The sequence below is a fragment of the Mirounga angustirostris genome, unplaced genomic scaffold, assembly GCF_029215605.1.
Source record: "Mirounga angustirostris isolate CCGP_5_RB_7025 unplaced genomic scaffold, mMirAng1.0.hap1 SCAF_17, whole genome shotgun sequence".
NCBI lineage: Eukaryota > Metazoa > Chordata > Mammalia > Carnivora > Phocidae > Mirounga > Mirounga angustirostris.
Window position 1 is genome coordinate 11,094,001 of NW_026991725.1, and position 20,664 is coordinate 11,114,664.

At 55.3% G+C, this 20,664-nt stretch overlaps 2 protein-coding genes across 2 annotated transcripts; both read right to left on the reverse strand.

Annotated features, from left to right (window-relative positions):
• Positions 1–6,552: 6,552 nt before the first annotated feature.
• Positions 6,553–10,246, reverse strand: MRM1 (mitochondrial rRNA methyltransferase 1). The gene is made up of 5 exons (XM_045889326.3): positions 9,530–10,246; positions 9,242–9,335; positions 7,404–7,536; positions 7,183–7,302; positions 6,553–6,967 (listed from the first exon to the last, which is right to left on the reverse strand). The coding sequence occupies exons 1-5, from the start codon at positions 10,090–10,092 to the stop codon at positions 6,795–6,797; spliced, it is 1,083 nt and encodes a 360-aa protein (XP_045745282.1). The 5' UTR covers positions 10,093–10,246; the 3' UTR covers positions 6,553–6,794.
• An 806-nt stretch (positions 10,247–11,052) lies between these two features.
• DHRS11 (dehydrogenase/reductase 11) lies at positions 11,053–19,406 on the reverse strand. The gene is made up of 7 exons (XM_045889325.3): positions 19,056–19,406; positions 16,222–16,431; positions 13,308–13,402; positions 12,767–12,896; positions 12,075–12,167; positions 11,807–11,872; positions 11,053–11,682 (listed from the first exon to the last, which is right to left on the reverse strand). Exons 1-7 carry the CDS (start codon positions 19,389–19,391, stop codon positions 11,641–11,643), a joined length of 972 nt encoding a protein of 323 aa, XP_045745281.2. The 5' UTR covers positions 19,392–19,406; the 3' UTR covers positions 11,053–11,640.
• Between the last annotated feature and the right edge of the window lie 1,258 nt (positions 19,407–20,664).

The following is a 20,664-nucleotide window of genomic DNA, read 5'->3' on the forward strand; positions in this document are numbered from 1 at the left end:
GGTAGTAAGGAAATTTAATTTTTCTTCTGCCTTTGTTTCCCACATCAGTTTCTCCTTTCTAGAGGAAACTGCTCAGCCCACTGATATTTTTTTTGAGACTATGGATCAATCACAAAAATGTGACACTTTTCATGGAGTCTCTCTTTGGACACCCACAAACCTCAGCAAAAAAAGCCCTGAGTCTGAGGGGAAGTGTGGTGTAGAGGTGGCAGGAGAAAGCAGGGCGGGCCAAGTTCAGCCAGCTGCAGGGCTGGGGCAGGGAGGGGCCGGCCAGCCCCTCCTTCCGGGCCCACAGCTGGCAAAGGGTGTCCTCTGAAATGGGATATTGTGACAGAGGGGGCACAGCGGGGGCAAAGACAAGCATTTCCATAAGAATCCTTCTTGGAGTGTCCGGAGGGGAACCTGGTTTAGAAGCAGGCTTCCCAGAGCCCAAGATCTAAATCTCCTGGTCCTAATTCATTCGACCAGCCCCACTCCTTTTCCCAGTCTGGGGAAGAAACTGGGACAATTAACTGGGGCAGAGCTTACGCCCTTTCCTGCTTCTCTAAACCGTGGCGGCCCCCCCGCCCCCACCCGCAGTCAGCTAAACAAGGTTCTGCGATTTAAAAAGATAATTCAGAGAGCAGTTGTGTCTGCAAAATTACAATGGCTGTCATTATTGAGCATTTACAGTTTTCCGGGCCCCGTGCTACCCCACCCGTAGTGATGGTATCCCTGTTTGACAGAAGCAACTGCATGTCCTAGAGAATAAGTCATCCAGCTAGGAAAAGGCGGATCAGGATTAGAACCCAAGACCGTGCTGCTCACCTCGAGGCACAGATTTGAAAGGAAGTGTCCAGATTGGGATGCAGCGGGGCTAGGGGACTAGAACTTACCGAGGAGAGGTTGATGGGGGAGGGAAAAGAAAGGGGCAGCCTCAGGTATGGTGTCCCCTGACCAGGCCTCCAGGACCCTGGGGGGAGGGGGGGGACAGTGACAGCCTCCTGGCCAGTGGCCACCATCTCTCTGCCACATAAAACCATCTCTATGTGCATCTGAGCCCAGACCTCGGAGCGGGCCACATTGAGCTCTGGCTGAGTAGGGGGCAGTTAGAACTTTCTGGAGCACCTCCCCCAGTAGGATGAGCTGAAGACCACCAGGGAGGTGTTAATGAAACAGGGAAGCTGTGAACAGACCCAGGAGTGATTCCAATCTGACACCTCCACCCTAGCCCCCACCGGTAATGAGCTGGGACCTGCCCTTCTCCCCAGAGAGGAGGGTGCGGGGAGAAGAGGAAGTCCTTGGGCATCTTTGTAGCCTCAGATGCCTCCTTTCTTCCTCATCATCACCATCACCATCATCATCATCATTTTCACAATAAAAAGCTCATATTATTAAGCACCTACTGTGTCCCATGCATGGTGCTAAGTCCATTTCCTAAGTCCAATAATGAATCATCACAACGAGCTACGTGGTAGGTACTATTCTTGTCTCCATTTTACAGGTGAAGAAACTGAGGTTCAGTTGGGTTAAGGGACTGGCCTGAGGCAGAGCCAACATTTGGACCCAGGACTGTCTGTCTCAGAAGTCTGCGTTCTTAATGCTTTTGCTACTGTGCCCCTGGGCATGGAGACACCAAGGACCTCAGTAGGAAGGTGGGTGGAGTGGAAATGGTCCCCTGTCTGGAGACAGGTAGAGGAGCCCAACCCCTGGGACATGGGGGGTGGGCTCCCACCTCCATGCAGGGAGGCCTGTGGGTGTGACTCCAGAGCTGAAGCTGGCATGGTGAAGAAAGGCAGCAAGCCCACCCTGTATTCAGAGATTCCAGAACCGGGGAGAAAGAGGGAAGAACAGGATCCTAGCCCTACCACTGAGCCTCATACTCTCCCTGCGTGCTCTCTGGGTCTTCTTTCCCTATGTGTGCAAGGAGAGTTGGGCCAGGGGGCTCCATGGAGGGACCTCCAGCTCTGCCCACTGCCTGGGGAAGGGGATGGAGAGGGACATTGGCCTAAAGATAGTGTGTGTGTGTGTGTGTGTGTGTGTGTGTGTGTGTGTGTGGAGGGGCGGGGGTGCTATTAGGAAGACCCCTGCCTCCTGGTCCTGGAGGGAGGGGCTGAGCAGCTCCGTGAGTGGCGTCCTGTGTTTGTAAACATCATTAATCAGGGATTAGCAGATGGGCATGCTAATTGCACCTGTGGAAGCCCGAGACCTCAAGGTTGATTACATTTACAAACGGTGGGGATCCCTGGCGCCTGGCCCTGCCAGAGTGATGGGGGAGGGTCTCATTTAGGACCTCAGCCTGGGGGAGCGACCTGGCGATTTAGCTTCCTGCCAAAAAAAAAATTCCAGCCCTGGAGGGGGCTGGGGGTGCTGGCCACAATTCAGCTCTTCTGGAATACCAACCTTCTGAGCCCCTTCCCCTCTTGGCTGGGGAACCCTGACAAAGGAGGATCTTGCCAATGTCGTTTCAACCCCCTCCCCTCTCCAACTCCCTCCAGCGGTTCTCAGGGGTAAATCTTGTGTTGCAGCTGAAATAGGCCCTGGAGTCTCTGGGGGAGGCCAGGCTGGTAGGACAGCAGAGCTGGTGCCCTCAGGGGCTACAAGAACAGCCGTCCTGCTCCTCCAGGACCCGGCCGAGCGCTGTACTCGCCTAAGCTCCTTGAATCCGCCCCCCACCCGGCCTCTGACGCGGAGAAGTTAAGAGATACGTCCATATTCACGCGACTACCAAGTCAGCGCTGGAACTCCAAGCAAGCACTGCCTAACAGCCAGGGTCGTGTTCTCAACCGCCCCTGCTCCCCTCTGGCTTCATCCTGACCCTGCCCTGCAGGGGATGCACCCCCACCCGGCCCCCCCTTCATACCCGCAGCCACGGCCTCCCCGGGGGCCTGTGCACTGGGGCTACTCGGGGTTGTGTGGCAGGCACAGAGCTTCCCCCACCCCAAGGAAACTCCCACCTCATCCTTAGCCTTGGGGTCTCAGGTGCTTTCTCTTTGTCTTAATGCCTGGTTTGCATGACAGAACTACATACCGATGTGTGCCTGGCAGGTAATTACGGCCTCAATACCCTTTGGTTCAAGTGAACCTGCCTTCCCAGAGGCCAGACAGCGTGGTGCCCAGGGGATGAAGCAGGGAGGAGCCTCCCCATCTCCCCCCGCCCCCAACGTGCATGGCTGGTAGCCCCCAGAGTGGCTCTCTAGATGGTTCAGACTCCTGGGACCCACCATGCCCAAAGCAGGTTAGATTAGGTACAGACACTACACAGGAGTCCGTGGGCAGGAGAGCAGGCTCTGAACCCCAAGTAGCCCCAATCCCAACGTCTAGGTTCCATGCTGGGTTTGGTCCTAGAGAGCAGAGCTCGATTCTGTATTGCCCCACACGGAGGGAACATCTCCATTCATTTTCATCAAGTCTAGTAGTCTGGATTCTCCATAGACACAGAACCAAGAGGTGGTGTCTATCCATACCCATATCTCCATCCACATGTACACATCCTTGCTTATTTATTATGGAGACTTGGCTCCTGTCATTGTAAGACTGGCAAGTCCCAGTTCTGCAGGGTGAGTCAGCAAGCTGGAGCCCCAGGAGAGCGATGAGGTAGTCCCCATCTGAGGCCAGCAGGCTCAGGACCAGGAAGAGCCCATGTTTCAGTTCCAAAAGGCAGGAAGAATTCTTAGTCAGGGGAGGGTCAGTCTTCCCCGCCCCCCCCCCCCCCGCCCCACCATTCAGGTCTTCAACTGATTGAATGAGGCCCATCCACACTGGAAAGGGCGCTCTGCCTTACTCAGTCTACCAATTTAAAGTTTGTTTATTAGTAATCTGTTTATTTATTAATAATCTCTACACCTAACGTGGGGCTCAAACTTACAACCCTGAGATCAAGCGTCACATGTTCTTCCAACTGAGCCAGTCAGGCGCCCTGCAACTTAAATGTTCATCTCATCCAAAAACCTTCACGGAAACACTCAGAGTAACGTTTGACCAAATATCTGGGTATGCTGTGGCCCAGGCAACTCTGTACATAAACTGAGCAGTTACATGCAGGTCTGTGTTATCATGTGCTAGTCCTGGGGTACACAGTGCTTAGGTTTACAGAATGCTATTTTACTGATGCTCTCTCGTTTTTTTTTAATTTTAATTTTAATTTTTTTAAAGATTTATTTATTCATTTGAGAGAGTGAGAATGAGAGAGAGTACAGGAGAGGGGGGAGGGTCAGAGGGAGAAGCAGACTCTCTGCCGAGCAGGGAGCCCGATGTGGGACTCGATCCCAGGACTCCAGGATCATGACCTGAGCCGAAGGCAGTTGCTTAACCAACTGAGCCACCCAGGTGCCCCTCTCTCGTTTTATTTTTACAAATCCCTGTTGGGGAGGGCTAGCTGGAGCAGGTCTGAAGGCACTATCCCCATCTTACATATGCGGAGGCTGGGAAGCCATCCAGGCCAGAAGCCATGCAGCCAGGGCTGGACCCAGCACCTTCTTAAAAACCTTAGGGACAGAGATAAAAGGTCAACTGGCCCAAACTTTCAGACATGCACTCAAAAGCATGGGTGTGAGTGATTTAGAAACAGTTTCTTGGACATGAGAAGGTGGTTCGAAGACCGGTGATTCTCGAACCCGACGGCTCACTGGTGTCAGCTGGGGAGCTCTAAGAAACACGGGACCTGTCTCCTTCCCAAGAGATTCTGATCGAATCAGCCTGATGCCCCTGGGCATCTGGAATATTAAAGATGTCCCCACCACCACCACACACATCCTCAACCCCATCTAAGGTGTAGCCAAGGTTCAAAGCCACATTAGGCTCTTGGCCAAGAGCACAGCAGGGGTGAGGGAGGCCGTGTAATATGCCCAAGGCTGACTTGTGCTAGTAGAAGTCAGAATCTGTGTGGGAGTTGAAGACGGACACCTCAAGGGGACCAACGTGGTAGAGAGATCTGAGTTTCACGAAAGGATTTCTTCCTCTTCCTCTATATCTTTTTTTCAAGATTTTTAAAATTTATTTGACAGAGAGACACAGCGAGAGAGGGAACACAAGCAGGGGGAGTGGGAGAGGGAGAAGCAGGCCTCCCACCGAGCAGGGAGCCTGATGTGGGGCTCCATCCCAGGACCCTGGTATTATGACCTGAGCCGAAGGCAGACGCCTAACGACTGAGCCACCCAGGCGCCCCTCTTCCTCTTTCTTGAGAGGAAAAACTTTGACTTTAGAGCAATCTTAGGCCCTTTTAATGTCTTTCTAAACTGGCATCCCCATCAAATTCCAAGATAAATTCATTCCAAAGAGAAAAGGGTGCTATGATTTACTGAGCACCACTGTGTGGGGGGCGCTGAGCTCACGTTGCCCTCTCTGTCCTCCCACAACTCGGGATGGTAGGGTGATCCCCCTTCATGGACGAGGAGACTGAGGTTCAGGTGGGAAAGGAACTTGCCCAAGGTCACACAGCAATCGGGACTTGAACTTGGGCTGCTGTTCTCCAGACCCAGGCCCCAGAGCAGTGGTTCTCAACTAGGGGCAACTGTGTCCTCCGGAGGGGACATGTGGCAATGTCTGGAGACACATTTGGTTGTCACAACAGGGTGCAGGGCGTGCTACTGGCATCCAGTGGGGGACAAGCCATCACAACGAATGTCAAGACTGCCGAGGTCCAGAAGCCCTGCTCCAGTGGTTCTCAGCTGGGGCTACACAGCAGACCCATTTGGGGGCTTTAACAATCCCGATACCCAGGCTGCCCCCTGACCATTTACATCAGGTTCTCTAGGGGTAGTCCCCCAGTGTCGATTGTTTTTGAAAACTTGCCAGATGGTTCCAACGTGCAGCCAAGACTGCTCTAAACCACTTATACTGGGGGCTTCTGCTCCACTTGTGGGACCCCGTGGGAGGAGGACCAAGCCCATCTGGGTTGTATAATCGACAGCAACCCTGTGCTCACTACTACACAGAACCAAAGGCCAGGTTCTGTGGTTCATGGGTTCCCTTCTCAGAGTCGCTGGTGAGGGGTTCTGGAGGGCCAGTGAGGTGAGAGGCGTTTGCTAATCTTCCCCTTGCCCCTCTGGGGGCCACCGTCAAGCATCTCTCCAGGTGGCTGCCAAAGCTGCCAGGAGAGACTGTAGATCAAAGAGCGAGGCTGCCACCTAGTGGAGGAATAGGACAGAACAGCCCAGGGGATTTTTTTTTAATTTTATTGTTATATCACCATACATTACATCATTAGTTTTTGATGTAGTGTTCCATGATTCATTGTTTGCGTATAACACCCAGTGCTCCATGCAATACATGCCCTCCTTAATACCCATAACCAGGCTAACCCATCCTCCCACCCCCCTCCCCTCTAGAACCCTCAGTTGGCCCAGGGGATTTTATTTGATCCTCACAAAGAGCCCTGGGAGGCAGGCGTGGAAGGATGAAGCCATGGGCTCAAGGACCCCACTGGGGCTGGGTTTAGCCTGGATTTGTACCTGTCTCATCCACAAGAGGAACCCAGGCCTCCCTCTACATTCTCACACTGGTTCAAGAGGAGCAGGACAACTGGACTGGGCTGCCCAATTCCCTTCTGATGTCTTGATTTCCAGGCAGGGCCCTGGAAGAGAGACCCTCTATCCCAGCGCAGCACATTCTGGAGATGAACAAGCCACCACCCACAACCCCAAGGCCAAAATCAAAACAGGAAATAACTTTCCTCTGGTCTCTACTGCAGAGCTCCCTGCTCCCCAGACAGTGGTTAGTAAACAAGGGCCTGGGTGCACACTTGGGCAAGAGACTCCAGCACATTTGAGCGTGTACCGTATGTGTGCCCTCCAGCACACACAACTCAGTCCAAGTCAGCTCCCATTCTGCCTCTCTTGTTCTGATGCTGAGGCCAGTCCTGGGTGCTGTGCCACTCCGGGCCCTTCTGATGTGGCTGAGGGTTCTCCGGGGTCTTGGAGAAGGTGCTCTCTTTTCCCCTCCACAGGGAAACCCTTCCTCTGGCTGCAAATGGAGTGAAGAAGAATTCCTGCGCCGACAGACAAAAGGACAAGGGGAAGGGAGAGGATGGAGAGGAGGAAGGACCACATCCCAGCACTCCCTCGTTTCATTCTCAAAAGAATGCACTTTCCCCATTTGGCACATACAGTGACAGAGACAGAGAGAGACAGAGCGACTTGTTTAGGGAGAAGGAGCCATGCGTGTGCGATCACAGGGCAGGAGGCTGGGCAACAGCAGACTCACCTGCAGCCACGGAGACATTCAAGGACCCCAGTCCAGGAGGCAGCCGCCGGCCGGGCAGGACGGTAAGGGCCAGTTGGCAGGAGGCTTGCACGGCCGGGGACAGGCCCGAGCCCTCGTTACCTGCAGGGCACGGATGCACAGGGGTAAGGAGGCCACAGCGGGACGCGCAGGCGCTTGGGACATGCACATCTGAATGCGGAAAAGTGGGGACATCTACCTACCCAGCACGAGGAGAGTAGGCCGGTCCCAGAGGAAATCCAAGCAGCTAGTGGTGGGGATCCCAGAGAAGGGGGACATCTCAGGCCCTGGGCAGCCCACCGTGCCAGCCACGAGCCAGCCCTGCCGGGCTTTGGCCTGACAAGAAGAAATCACGTTCTAGCTCCCCAAACCTTCATCAGAGCCCCAGGCGAGGAGCTGGACTTGCCCATATAGTCAATCCCTCGCTGATCCACTCAATTCAGTCAACAGTTATTAAGGCCCTAGAATGGACAGGCTCTGTTCTAGGCTCTGGGGACAGGGCAGGGAACAAAACAGGCCATAATCGCAGCCACCCAGAGGAAGGGTGATTGGGGTGGGCCTCCCTGAGGTGACACTGGAGGGCAGAGCTGAAGGGTATGAAGAGTACCATGTAGACATCTGGGGGAAGAATAATCTAGGCAGAGATGAGTAAATGCAAAGGCTGAGAGGCTGGTGCTTATAGGACATGTGTGAGGAACGGCAGACCGGCAAGGTGGTGGCCCGTGCGGAGGGAGCCGTGGGGACAGGAGAGGGAAACAAAGTGGCCACCTAAGGCAGGACCTCGAAGGCCACTGGAAGGACTTTGGCTTTTACTCTGGGAGAGCTGTAAAGGCTCTGAAAGGTTTTGAGCAGAGAAGTAAGATGGTCTGACATGCTTCAACAGAATCACTCTGCCGGCTGTGTTGAGAGCCAATAGCAGAAGGAGACTGGTGAGGATGTTTCCACAATAAGGCAGGCAAGAGAGGATGGTATCCTGCACCACAGTGGGAGCTGTAGAGATGGTGAGGATTGGTGTGAATACAAAAATAACTTCAAGGGAAAACCGAAAGGATCTGCAGGTAGGTGGGCCACGGGGTGTGAGAGCAGGAAGAAGAATCAAGGCCACCACAGCTTTGGGCCCAAACAAGGCGATGCAGTCACCCTCGACTGACCTGGGCAAGTCTACAGAAGGAAGCGCTCAGCTTTGGAAAGAAGTTTGAAATGCCCCTCAGATCACAAAGGCAGCTGGTGAATCTGGGGCTCATGAGTAAGATCCAGGCTAGGATACACAGTTGGGAGACATCCAAGTATAGATGGTGTTTAAGGCCTTGAGACCAGATGAAACTTAAGAAATGAACAGAGATCCAAGGACTGGGCCTGGAAGCCCTGAGGGGGCGGCTGGTCAGGGGAGCAGCCAAATGCAAGGCAAGACTGCCCCCCTGTGTCCAGCAAGAGAAGCACAGCTGAAGGCCAAAACCTGGACCAGTAGAGGGGTTTTTCAGGTTTATCCCTTCCTGGATATCAAAGTTGTTTGTTGTTGTTGTTGTTGTTGTTGTTGTTGTTGTTGTTGTTGTTTGGTGGTGGTGGTGGTGGTGGTGGTGGTGGTGGTGGTTTGTTTGAGTTTTTGTTTTTTGTGGGGGTGGGAGGAGGGGAAAGGCAGAGATTAGTCTGTCCTTGTTCAAAGAGCCTTTGGACCTCTCCTCTCCTCAGCAAATGCATGATTCCTGCCACCCAGCTTCTCCCAGCTGAACAAAAAGCATTTACTGACAACCTACTGAGAAGGCAGTGAAGCTCTCAGGTGCGCTAGCCTCCGGGGCAAAGAGATATGCCAGAGGAAGGAGTGAGGTAAAGGGGATGAAGCTACGAAGTCTCTAACTTCAGATCCTGCTCTACCTATGGTTTCAAAAATTCCAGGATCCTTCCCAAAGCGATTTAGAAGGACGTAGGGAAGGCTGCCAACATCCTCCCCTTCCTCCATCAGCTGCTGGATGAGTGCCCTTGGAGAGACTGAGCTTGGCTCATTTCTGCTCCTTTACCCCACCCCCACCCCGCGCGCCATTACCTGTAGAAAGCCGGCCAGGTCATCAGTGGAGAACACGTCCATCACCTCCAGAGCCCCCGCGCTGGCCTTGCTGACTACCGGAGTGAGTGGGCAGCTGCAAATTTCCCCATGCCCCGCATTAAGCTGGGTAATCGCAAACCCAGTGCCCTGCCCTCCGCCTGGGCCCCCAAGGGTTAAGGTGAGAATTCTGGCGATGGGGAGGCCTGGCTGAGGGATCAAGGATCAAGGTGCGTAGAAACTCGGCTGCGCCCCGAACTGGGGCACATGGGGACTAAGGGACGTCCGTGCCTGTGTCTCCCGCTGGTGATGACTTTATCCACTCCGAGAAAGTGAGCAGAACGCAGCACGGCCCCAAGATTCCGGGGATCCTGGAGCCTCTCGAGGACGAGCCACAGCTGCTGGGGGTCGTCGCCTGGCCTCGCCTCCCCGACCTCGGTGCAAGGCCGAGGCTTCAGCGGGCTCACCTCCATGCAGACGCCCTGGTGGACCTGAAAGCGGCACAGGGCGTCCAGTTTCTGCCGTCTGGGCCGCAGGATGGGGATGTCCCGCGCCTCTGCCGCCCGGAGCAGCTCGGCCCTCTCCCCCTGCAACCCGGACCGGCCGGCCTGGAGCAGGAGCCTGGCCACGCGGCGACGGGCGGCCCGCAGGGCCAGGAGACAAGGGGACAGGCCAAACAGAAGCTCCAGTCCCCCCGCAGAGCGCGGGGTCGGCGCCAGGTCGTCCAGCAGCAGGCGGCTCAGCTCCTCCCCGCCTGGCCGCTCCCCACGCCGCGCCGCTCGGGAGAAATGACGCGCGGGGAGGCGACCCGAGCAACGCCAGGTCGCGCCCCCGACGGCCAAGAGCAGTGCCATGGTCAATGCCCCTGCAGCGTCATCTGGAGCGCTCTCTCCCGCCGGGGCCGGCTCCCCAACACGGGTGAAGAGGACGAGCGGCCCGGACTGCCCGGCAGAGACTACCCAGAACCAGGGAGCCGAACCACAGCGGCCCCGCCCCGCCTCCCACGTGGGCTACCCCGCTTCCGGGTCCAGGCGGCCCGCCCCCGGCCCGCCGACGCACTGCGCATGCCCTCCCGCCGGGCCGTGCCCACAGCGCCTCCTGCAGGGCTGGCTGAACGGCCGCCTTCTCTGTACCCGCCGCCGGCCGAGCCACCCCTACCAGCGACTTCGTTCTGCGCCCTTCCAGGTCCCAAGAGGTCCCAGGAGGCTGGAGGGCCACACTCACCCCAGGCACCAGCAAAGGCCACTTTAAGAGCAGGTGGTCAACCAGATCAACCGTGGTGACTCCCTCCCCCCATCCAGCTCACCACCGGTGCTGGTGATTTTCCTTAGAAACTTCTGCATCCAGCCCCTCCTCTCCACCTCCACTGCCTTGTCAAACCCTCGGCATCAGTCAGCAGGACCCCAGCAGTAACTTCCTATCCCGTGGCGGCTGATTCTCTAAGTGACAGCTCTGTGCCTGTCCTGCGCCTGCTGACAAGCCAACTGATGCCCTCGGCCCACAGGTAATGGGCAGTCTCCTGGCTCAGCACTCAGACCTCCGGTGATCCAGGCAGGAACTTCTTTTCCAGCCCCGCACAGCTCCGCACTATGTTCCGTGCTGTTCCCACACCACTGCCTGCACAGCCAGCCTCCCACCCTCGTCTCCACTGTTGTCCTCTTTCCTGGCTGGCAAACTACGACCCATTTTCAAGACCCAACCCAAACCCACATCTGCTACCTAAGGTCATCCACACTCCAGGAGTGATGCCCCAAATCCACCCACAACCGCCCCTGATCACGGAAAAGGAGGAAGAACTGAAAGACACTCCTGAAGTTGTTGCAATTTTTCTTTTTTAATTATCACAGTGAAATCCACTTGGGAGGCAGGCCCTGGTATTCAGCTGCCATAGTCAGTGGAGTGATGACCCCTGGGGGAGCCGAGAAGCCAAGACTGGGCTGGAGAACTGGGATGGGGGAAGTGAAGGGGCAATGGGGCAGTAGGGCAGGGAGAGGAGGAAGCCTGGAGCCTTGGATTACCATTCAGATGGAAGGTGAGGGCTTCTCTCTGCCACCTCCTTCCTGAGGGACAGGGGGAGCCCCCCTTTTGGCCACAGTCCCTTCCCCAGGTCAAAAGGAAGAGACGGAAGAGAGCAAACAAAGGCCAAGGAGCCTAAGAAGGGGACTGAGAATGAGTTAACAGGTAAAATAATCAGGGACACCACCTCCTCTTCCCAGCCCACTGTTCCTATTTGTGATGGAAACGATTTGATAAGATATAAAAACTTCAAACAAATTTTTTAGCCCCTGGTGGGGTGGGGAGAGGAAGCAGAATCCAGGAGTCCAGAAATCAACACCTAAAATCCAGAGGCAGGAGCCAAGCTGCGAGGGGCGGGGAGGGAAGGCCGAGCTCCCCACAGGAAACTAGATCACGTGCTCCGTGGGCCTCATCTGGATATCTCCAATCTGCTGGAAGGCACAAGGCTTGAGGCGGCCAGGACGTTGTCCCCACCCCCTAAGGCCTCCCTGCTGTCCTCCTCTGAGGATGGCTGGCCTCCTCCAGGGGGTGGCCAGTCAAGGCCAGACTCACCTGGACGTGTGGAGGGGTGCTGAGGACATAGATGACAGCCTCGGCCACATCCTCGGGCTTGAGACACTGGAGAGCACCGGAGGAAAGGGGGTGAGGTGAGGGCAGAATGGACCTCCCACCTCTAATGTCCTCTCTAGCATCTTCATCCCCACCCCAGCCCTCCAGGAGGGGCGACAGGCTGGCTAGAAGGGTGTAGTCCAAAGGCCAGGGTTCCCTCTGCCTTTACGTAGGGGGTGAGTGGCTCAGCCATCCCAGAGGGAGGCCCCACCTTTATGCATTCATAGGTGGCAGCTGCCTTCTCAGGGTCCTTGTCATGGAGCTTGAAGGCGAATTGTGTCTCCACCACTTCTGGAGAGATGCACTGGACCAACAGAGAGGGCCTGCTCAGGGGCCGAGCCAAGCCCCACCTCCACCCCAATCAGAGGCCAGGCTTTGGGGAGGGCAGGATGGAGACGGAGGGGCCCCCTGCTTCCCGGTGATGGTTGCCCCATGTCCAGCAACCACCCCGTCCTCCCAAAGCTGCGATGATCGCAGTGACACCCGCCACCTACAGAGCCCTTCTCCGGTAAGGGTTTTACGACAGTGTCCCTTAAAATGTCATAGCCAGGTAGGGGTCACTGTCTCCATTTTATGAGTGAGAAGGCTGAGGCTTGGAGGGGCTGAGTGAGCTGCCCAGGGTCCTGCGGCCTTCCAGGAAAGAGCCCAGAGTCCGGGTTTCCAGCCAGGCTTTCCCACACCCCTTGCTTTCCCTCAGTCTCACCCACTGTGTTCCCTTTCCCGTCAGCCCCCCCCACTCCCAGGCAAGGACTGGGCAGGCTCATGCAAGCAGCGGCAGAGCCCAGGGGCCCTGTGCCCTCAAGCTCCCAGCAGCACACCCTGACCAGCGTGCGTGGGGGGTGGGGAGGGCCTGTGCCCACCCTGCCCCCCGCCCCCGGCCCCAGGACCAGGCCGCACCCTCACCGTGGCTCGGATGTGGGTCTGGGCCTCCCGAAGCTCTTGCCTCAGTCCCTCTGTCAGTGCAGTGACAGCATACTTGGTAGCACTATAGAAATGGATCACGGAGTGGGGTGACACTTGGTGACCAGACATGCTGGGTGGAGGGAGAGAAGGGGAAAGAAGAGAGTGAAGCTGCTGAGAGCAGCCGTGTCCCCTGCTGCACCAGTCAGCCCTGCCACCCGGATGCCCCACGGAAGCCTGCTCAGCGGGACCTCTGGAGGCCATCCTGGGGGCCCACCGAGGTAGCTTCTGTGATTCAGGCGGCTCCTGCAAGCCCTGCGCCCTCTGCAAGTCCAACTAGGGCCTGGCACTCGATATGCCCTATTCTTTCCCTCACCCATAACTGGGCCATTTGGCTGCTAACCAGGTATTAAATCCCTACTTTACCACCAATGAAATGGACCTCCAAAGAGGTCAAATGAGCTGCAACAGATCACTCAGCATGGTCGCCCAGCTTGGTGGGTGAGTGGTGGTCTGAGCTTTAGCCCTTGGCCACCTGCCTCACCTGTTGATGTTAATGATATGCCCGTCATCCACCTTGCGTTCCTTCATGGACCGGTAGGCCTCCCGCGTGCAGATGCTGAGGGCCAGCACGTTCACCTGCAGGCCGGGGAGGGCAATGGGGTGTCTCCAGCTTGGGCCCATCTGAGCAGGTAACAGACCACAGAGCAGCCCCCGCCCAGGGCAGGTGGAATAAAACAGTGTCCAGGTCCCATCAGAGACCACCAATGGCTCCAGGGCACCTTGCCTCCCCCAAAAGCCACCAGCCCCAGCTGACAGTAGTGGTAGGTAGCTCCTCTCCCCGGGTGAACCCCCTCCTCCCCCAGTTTCTGTAAACAGGAACGGAAAACCCCCAAACCTATCCATGTCCACGGAACCTCCCTGTCTTGGCTGTCTCCTCGGCAAACAATAGAACGTCTGCCTTAGAGAACCATCTCCTTTTCGTCCCCAAACACCCTACTCTTCTCTGGGTCAGCGTCCCTGGCCCTGCTCTCTCTAAAAAGCCTAAAATCCTTCCTAAGATGGCTTTAAAAATCTCTCTCCTCAAGCACAGACCCTAGCCTCTCCCCACCCTACCGAGTACTCTCTGCTGCCTTCCCATCCCCTCCCCAGCAACTATAAGCAGAGAATCCTGACCTTCTTTCCTTCCGTGCCTTCCTTTACCCTCTGTTCCATCTACAAGACTAGGCACAGAGACTTTTTAGGGGGTGGGGTAACTGGTCACAGGATGGCAGGGGAGCTCCCAAGCACATGGGGTCTTTCTGTCTTCCTTGGCTTCTGCCAGAGGTGACCCCAAATCCCCACCCTCCAGGGAACAAAGGCCTGAAGAAGTATCTCAGCTCTAAAGCTACCACCGAGCCCCACCCCTCCCCCATGAGGACAAGCAGAGACAGAGCTTTCAGCAGGTCCTCCTGTCTCTCCTCCCGAGAAGAAACAAGACCAGCCAGTACATTAGATGTTTCTCTTCATCAGGGGTCAGAGCCAGGCATCGGTACAGAACACTCTCGGCGTGAACCTGCCTCAGCATCTGTGGGCTTTCAGCCCTGTTTCTGGTCCTCTTAGTGAAAAGGTCTTAAGGATTCGATATAAGTCCCTCATTTTACAGATGTGGAAGTTGCGGTCCAGGTTTAGTGACCCACTTACTGCAGGTGAGGACCACAACTCAGATCTCCCAGAAGGCTCTCTGAGCACAGGGTAGTGCCTCATTTTCAGGCTCACCGTTTCAACGTTCATTGTTCATTCGCAGGCCCAAGCACCTTTGGTGCTAAATCAATTGTGGGAAAAGATGCATCCCCATGCACACACTGCTTTCAACTTCTCAGAATACTTTTATACCCTAATATTGCCCCATAATATAGTCTACAGGTTGAAAACAAGGCTGTGTTTGGCCCATACAAAATTTTAAAACACTTCCAATTCATTCCCAACATGTACTGGAAGGTTTCATTCACTCAAAAAATATCTACTGAGGGGCGCCTGGGTGGCTCAGTTGGTTAAGCGACTGCCTTCGGTTCAGGTCAGATCCTGGAGTCCCTGGATCGAGTCCCGCATCGGGCTCCCTGCTCGGCAGGGAGCCTGCTTCTGCCTCTGACCCTCCCCCCTCTCATGTGCTCTCTCTCTCTCATTCTCTCTGTCTCAAATAAATAAATAAAATCTTTAAAAAAAAAAAAAATCTACTGAGTATCTACTGGATATCTATTATGGGCTGAGGCTATACAACAGAGATAAACCAGACAAAAATCCTTGCCCTAGGGTGCCTGGGTGGCTCAGTTGGTTAGGCGTCTGCCTTCGGCTCAGGTCATGATCCCAGGGTCCTGGGATCGAGCCCCGCATCAGGCTCCCTGCTCAGCAGGAAGTCTGCTTCTCCCTCTCCCTCTGCCCCTCCCCTCTGCTCGTCCTTTCACTCGCTTTCTCCATCTCTGTCAAATGAATAAATAAAAAATCTTTATTAAAAAAAAATCCTTCCCGGGTGCCTGGGTGGCTCAGTTGGTTAAGCGACTGCCTTCGGCTCAGGTCTGATCCTGGAGTCCTGGGATCGAGTCCCGCATTGGGCTCCCTGCTCAGCAGGGGGTCTGCTTCTCCCTCTGACCCTCTTCCCTCTCGTGCTCTCTGTCTCTCATTCTCTCTCTCTCAAATAAATAAATAAAGTCTTTAAAAAAAAATTTAAAAAAAAAATCCTTCCCCTTGTGTAGCTGAGGTTTTAGTAAATGGGAGGGGTAGGATGTCATAGAAAAACCCAGGCTCTCCACTCCTCTCAAAGAAACTGTAAGATCTGGCCACACTGGACCCACACTGCCCTACCGCAGCGATGCGGGACATCAGCAGCCACCCTTGTACTTGGCCGTGTGCTCCCCCATTTACTGCACACTCCACCTGACCCACCTCACTCACTGAGGTATTGACCTGGCCCCAGGGGACCCTGGGCCCTAGATATTTTTGGTATAGGTGTGTTCACCCCAATTAAATGTGACAAGACTGCAGCTCATAGAGGGTAACCACCTGCCTGAAGCCACAGGGTGACTGGCAGGGCTGGGTCAGAACCTCATCTCCTGTGTCTTGGTTCCTTTGCTTCCTGTAAGACCATGTTCCCAAGCACTCAGCATGGTGCCGACATGCAGGGCATTCAATAAACAGTTCTCTTCCCTACCAGTCTTTCTTCCAGTAGAAGGAAATCAGCCTGGACTTTAGAAAACTGCCCCTTTAAGGGGCTCAAAGGAAAGGAGAACAAAAGATATGGCCATTCATCCACTCACTATGCCTTTGGTAGGGAAAGAAGCAAGGGGAGAGTCAAGGTGCCCCAGGTAGGAACCCAAAGCTCCCTCTTGCTGGATGTCCTACCCCTAGCAGCCCTCTGGTTCACAAAGCCCTGGCTCCCCTACTCTCCCCCCAGCCCCACCCTCCAGGCCTGCAGCCCTTACACTGAACATGTCCTTCCAGCCGCTGGTACTGCCTGAGAGCAGGGTGTCAGGCCGGGCCAAGCCAGCATTGTTGATGCAGATGTCCACACCGCTATGCTGAGATCGGACGGCCGAGAACATGGAGAGGATATCCTCCTCGCTGGACAGGTCACATCTGTGGGGGATCAAAGTCCCGGGGTAGCCTGCACTCTTACATTCGGCAGCCAGCTCCTATGAAACCCAACAGGGGGCTAACTGGGGTGAGCTGCTCATGCCCACACCTTCCCGCCCAAGACAACCTTCCTCCGCTGTCACCACTCACAGAACTCGCTCCTTTGGCGGCCACCTTCCAGCCACATAGATGTTGGGACTACTGGTTCTCTTTGGTCAAAGTCCAGGGGATTAAGAGCACCCCCTGAGTGAGGGGGGCCCAGGCGAGTTGAGATCATCAATGGAGGAATCCCCTGATAAACTCGAGTCTTCAGTTCAGAAAAGGGAGAGGGGAGCCAGGAGTCCTAGGCATAGCGTGACCTCTCTTTCTTCTGCCTCTCCTCCAACGGGAACCCCTGCTCTGCTCACAGGTAAATTGTACCTCTCACCCCACCCCATGCTTCTTCCACCAGTGCCATGAGTCACTAAGCTGGTTACTCTGGGATTCTCTCCTCTCCCCTTCCCTCCTCCAGTCCCTCCCAGAGAGCCTACGTCTGAACTGTCCCCGTCCCTCCACAGAGTGCAGCCGGGTGGCTTTTGAGTTGGGCCCAACTGCCAGTCTCCCCTCGCCCTACCTCTAGGAAAGGTGAGGAAGTCAGGACAGATTCTTTCCGTCTGTCCCACAGTGTACCCTCCTTTACCCCCAAATTTCTGGGGATATGATGAGGCAAGTCAGGTGGCAGGTGACTTGCAGCCCCAGTGTATCAACAGGGACCTCAGCACACTGAGGGCCCTGAGACAGAAAGACTGGAGGAAGCAGAGCCACTGGGAGGTGGCTGTGAGGGACGTGGAGATTCAGAAGCAGGAAGAAACCAAGCTGTGTGGCCTTGGAGGCCAGTGACTGGGCACCTGAGCCTCGGGAAGGTGACCGTACATGTGTGGGAGGGAGAGAGTTGGGGGGTAGGAGGTGCCCTAGAGGAAGGCCAGCTTGGCCAGCTGCCCTGGCCTCGAACCCCTTCCTCCCCAAATCGAGATGGGAATAAAGGGCTGGATCAGGTGACCTAGAGATTCTTTTCTGCCTTAACTCTCCAAGAGTTCAAAAGGTATGGTCCTCTGGAACTTAGAAGGCCCCGCTGACCCCCTTTCACCTACTCACAGCCACTTCAGGAGATAGGGCTTCTCTCTGTCAGAGGCCAGAACTCAAACTCTGCTTTAGTATCAGTAAGAGCAAACTAAGGAAGCCTGGGACTCTCCCTTCCACCTCCAGACTCAAATCCCCGCAGGAAAGCCAGATTGCAGGGCCGGGGGACATATTGCTCCCTGTCACTGCTTTCTCATTGTCCCACCTGTCCTCATTTATCCTAGAAATGACCCGAAACCATGTCTGTCCCCTCACAGCACAGGCATTTATCTCATTAAAGGAGTCATCCTGGGGCTGGGTGAGCAACCTGATGATCCCCTTGGAGCTCAGGGACCCCTCTCCTGGCTAGTTTGGGGTGGGGGAGTAGGAAAGAGAAGGCAACAGTGGCTTTAGAATTAAGGAATCCAGTGGTGTAAGTCCTGGTCTGATCATCTAGGCTCCAAGGCTGGGGCTGGGCCCAGAGCTCCTCGGATTAGGAGAAAGGGAGGGGTAGAGTAGGGCAGCGGTATAGCGGGGTGACCTTGGGACCATCTAGGCAGCTATAAAGTGTACCTTTGGTCAGCAGCAGGGGAGGGGACAGCCCTCCTTCCGGTACACCTTCTCCCTCTGTCCCCACACAAGGCCTCCTTATGTAGGGACTTTGAGCAATGGTGAAAATAATGCCCTGTTGCTAAGCACTGGCCCAAACCCCAAGAGTGATTCCTGCCAGGAGCAAATCCAAAGATGACCTATGATGGAAATTTCTCGTCTTCTTCCCTCCTCTTACAACATGGCCAACTTCATTTCATTTTTCTCTGAGCTCTTAGTGCTCATATCTCGGGGCTCCCAACCCCAGGTTAAGAGAAAAACCAGGAGTTCCAGTTCCACACTGCTTTGTCCCCTCAGGGCTCACATATTCTGCACCTTATTTAACCTACTCAGTCCCACCTAGGACAGTGAAATTGGAGAAAGGTCTATCTGTAAATATCCCCCTGGGTAAGGGTTAACCCTCAAATTTGGGGGTGAGGAAGGAGAGGGCGAGTCTCTTTTGAGAAACTTCATTCCCACCCCAAAACCACTCTCAGTCCTGGGTAAAAAATCATCATGATTAAAACCTCTAGCCCCTGTTCATCTGACTGGCCAGCCACTTTGCTCTGCTTTGTGGGCGAGGTCCGGGGACTCGAGGAAACAATCCAGTAGCCCATTTAGCCCGTGAGGCCAGAAAGCTTTCTTTCCTTCTCCCTGGCTTCCCCTTTCCTCAGACTACCTGGGCAGGCAGATAGGCAGGGAGAAAGATGCCAAGGAGTCAGAGATTTGGTACACTGGAGTAGAGTCTGTCAGGAGTAGGTAAGGGCTCCTTCAAAGACGGGACTTTATAAAAGGGAAGGGAGAGGCCCGTCCTATTAGGTATCTAAGCCTCCCACTCTGATCCCGTTGCAAATGGCCTTGGGGTGGCGGGCAAGGGAGGACAGGGTCGCAGCCTGGCTCAGGTCACCACTCCCCCCCCCCGCCCCGCCCCGCCCCAGACCCTACCCCGGCGGAAACGGCGCCTCCCAGAACGACCTTCTCCCCGGCGGGAACTTACCTCGATGTTGCCCACGGTGCGGGCACAACCCACTACCTTCAGTCCCTGCTGGACCAGGGCCCGGGCCACAGCCGCGCCGATGCCCCCCGAAGCTCCTGTCACCAATGCCAGCCGGTCCCGCCACCGCTCCATGCCAGCCCTGGCGGTGGTCCCGAGCCGCCCGCCCACCTCGCTCCGGGAGCCGGACATTTGGATCGCGGAGCTCCGCCCAGGGTCGCAGGGGCTCAGCAGCGGCAGCCGCCGATCTGCCCGCTCCGAGCCGCGCCTGAACCCGCCTCCATTCTGCCGGGCCCCGGGCGGGGGCTCCACCCTCCGCACCCCCGCCACCCGCCCCATCCAGCCGGAGGACGGCCCCGGCCTGGCCGTCCCGCCCCGTGACCCGCCCCTTCCGGCCCCGCCCCAAGCCTGGCGGGAGGTGGGAAAACAGGCTTCCCGCGGCGCCCGCCGGCGCGGCAGAGTCCCGGGGGCTGCTTCCCATAGGGGCGGGAAGCCGATGTTTAGCGGGGGCTTGCTGCAGCCCCGAGGCTGCACGTACCCCGGCTCCGTGTTCAGTCTCCCTTCCCAGTTCCGGAGCCCTAAGGTCAGGAAGAGAAATTACGGGCACTTAAGGTGACTCCCGCACCCCCAGTGGCTGATGGGAAGGGTTCAGCCCAGAAAAGGCTGTGTCTCAGCTATCACCGCCCAGTTCCCTTGAGAGACTCTCAACCCTACCTGATCCCTCGGTGTTACCAGAATGAGAACTCAAGAATGGAAATATTCCCAAGTACACGTTCATTGGCCTACTGTCTCCAACTGTCCTAGACCCTCCCACTCCCAATGAGACAAAAGTATCACTATGTATGCCCAAGATTAAAGCAATAGCTAGTATTTATTGAGCCCTTACTGTGTAATGGGCACTTTTAAGCACTTTAAATATATTAACAAATATGCACAACAGCCCTTTGAGATACTACTTATTAGCCTTCATTGTATAAAGGACTATACCGGACAGAAAGGGGTGAAGCATGGTCTGGACTTCACACTGTCCAGTCAGGCCAGGGGATGTGCTCCTCAACTGCCTTCTCCCCATTCTCCCCTTTGTCTCTTCTTGGGTTATTGGTTTTGCTCAGAGGAGAGTTCACTTTGCTCTCTGACCTCTCAGGATGTTCCATCAAAGCTCTGGAAACTGCCTTCCTTTCCTCTGCATTCTTAATATAGCCATCCTTCCGAAGAAAAAACACCTCTGCCTAAGGAATCCCTCCCCTGCAAGCAATGGTATAAGCAGTAAATGCGCTTGTTTATTCATTCACCAAGTACTCATGTGTTTCTCCCAAAGATAAAGATTAAAATAAAATAAGACCAGCCCTTACTTTCAGGGATAAGAGAGAACTTGACAGCAAAGATGGTCAAGTGAGGTTTGGGCTCAGAGCCCAGGGCTGTGGGGATCCTTAGTCATTTTTCCTGGATTCCAGAATGAAAGTGAACAAAGGTCAGAGAGACTCATTTTACTTCTGCCCCATCACTATAAAACACTTAGATTTGAAAAATGAGGGGGTATATCAAAGAAATGCCACCATCTATAAAAATTAAATCTAAGCTTCTGCTGTCATCCACCTGAAATCTGATTAAA

What these genes read in the sequence shown, in the direction of transcription:
- MRM1 (XM_045889326.3), bottom strand. Translation starts at nt 10,092, where the DNA reads ATGGCACTGCTCTTGGCCGTCGGGGGCGCGACCTGGCGTTGCTCGGGT. An exon ending in ACCTGGCCGGCTTTCTACAG is followed by an intron (nt 7,537 to 9,241) that starts GTAATGGCGCGC and finishes TCTTCTTGTCAG; the next exon opens with GCCAAAGCCCGGCAGGGCTG. An exon ending in GAATGTCTCCGTGGCTGCAG is followed by an intron (nt 6,968 to 7,182) that starts GTGAGTCTGCTG and finishes CTGTCGGCGCAG; the next exon opens with GAATTCTTCTTCACTCCATT.
- DHRS11 (XM_045889325.3), bottom strand. Translation starts at nt 19,391, where the DNA reads ATGGGGCGGGTGGCGGGGGTGCGGAGGGTGGAGCCCCCGCCCGGGGCC. An exon ending in CATATCATTAACATCAACAG is followed by an intron (nt 12,897 to 13,307) that starts GTGAGGCAGGTG and finishes CCCTCCACCCAG; the next exon opens with CATGTCTGGTCACCAAGTGT. An exon ending in AGACCCACATCCGAGCCACG is followed by an intron (nt 12,168 to 12,766) that starts GTGAGGGTGCGG and finishes CTGTTGGTCCAG; the next exon opens with TGCATCTCTCCAGAAGTGGT.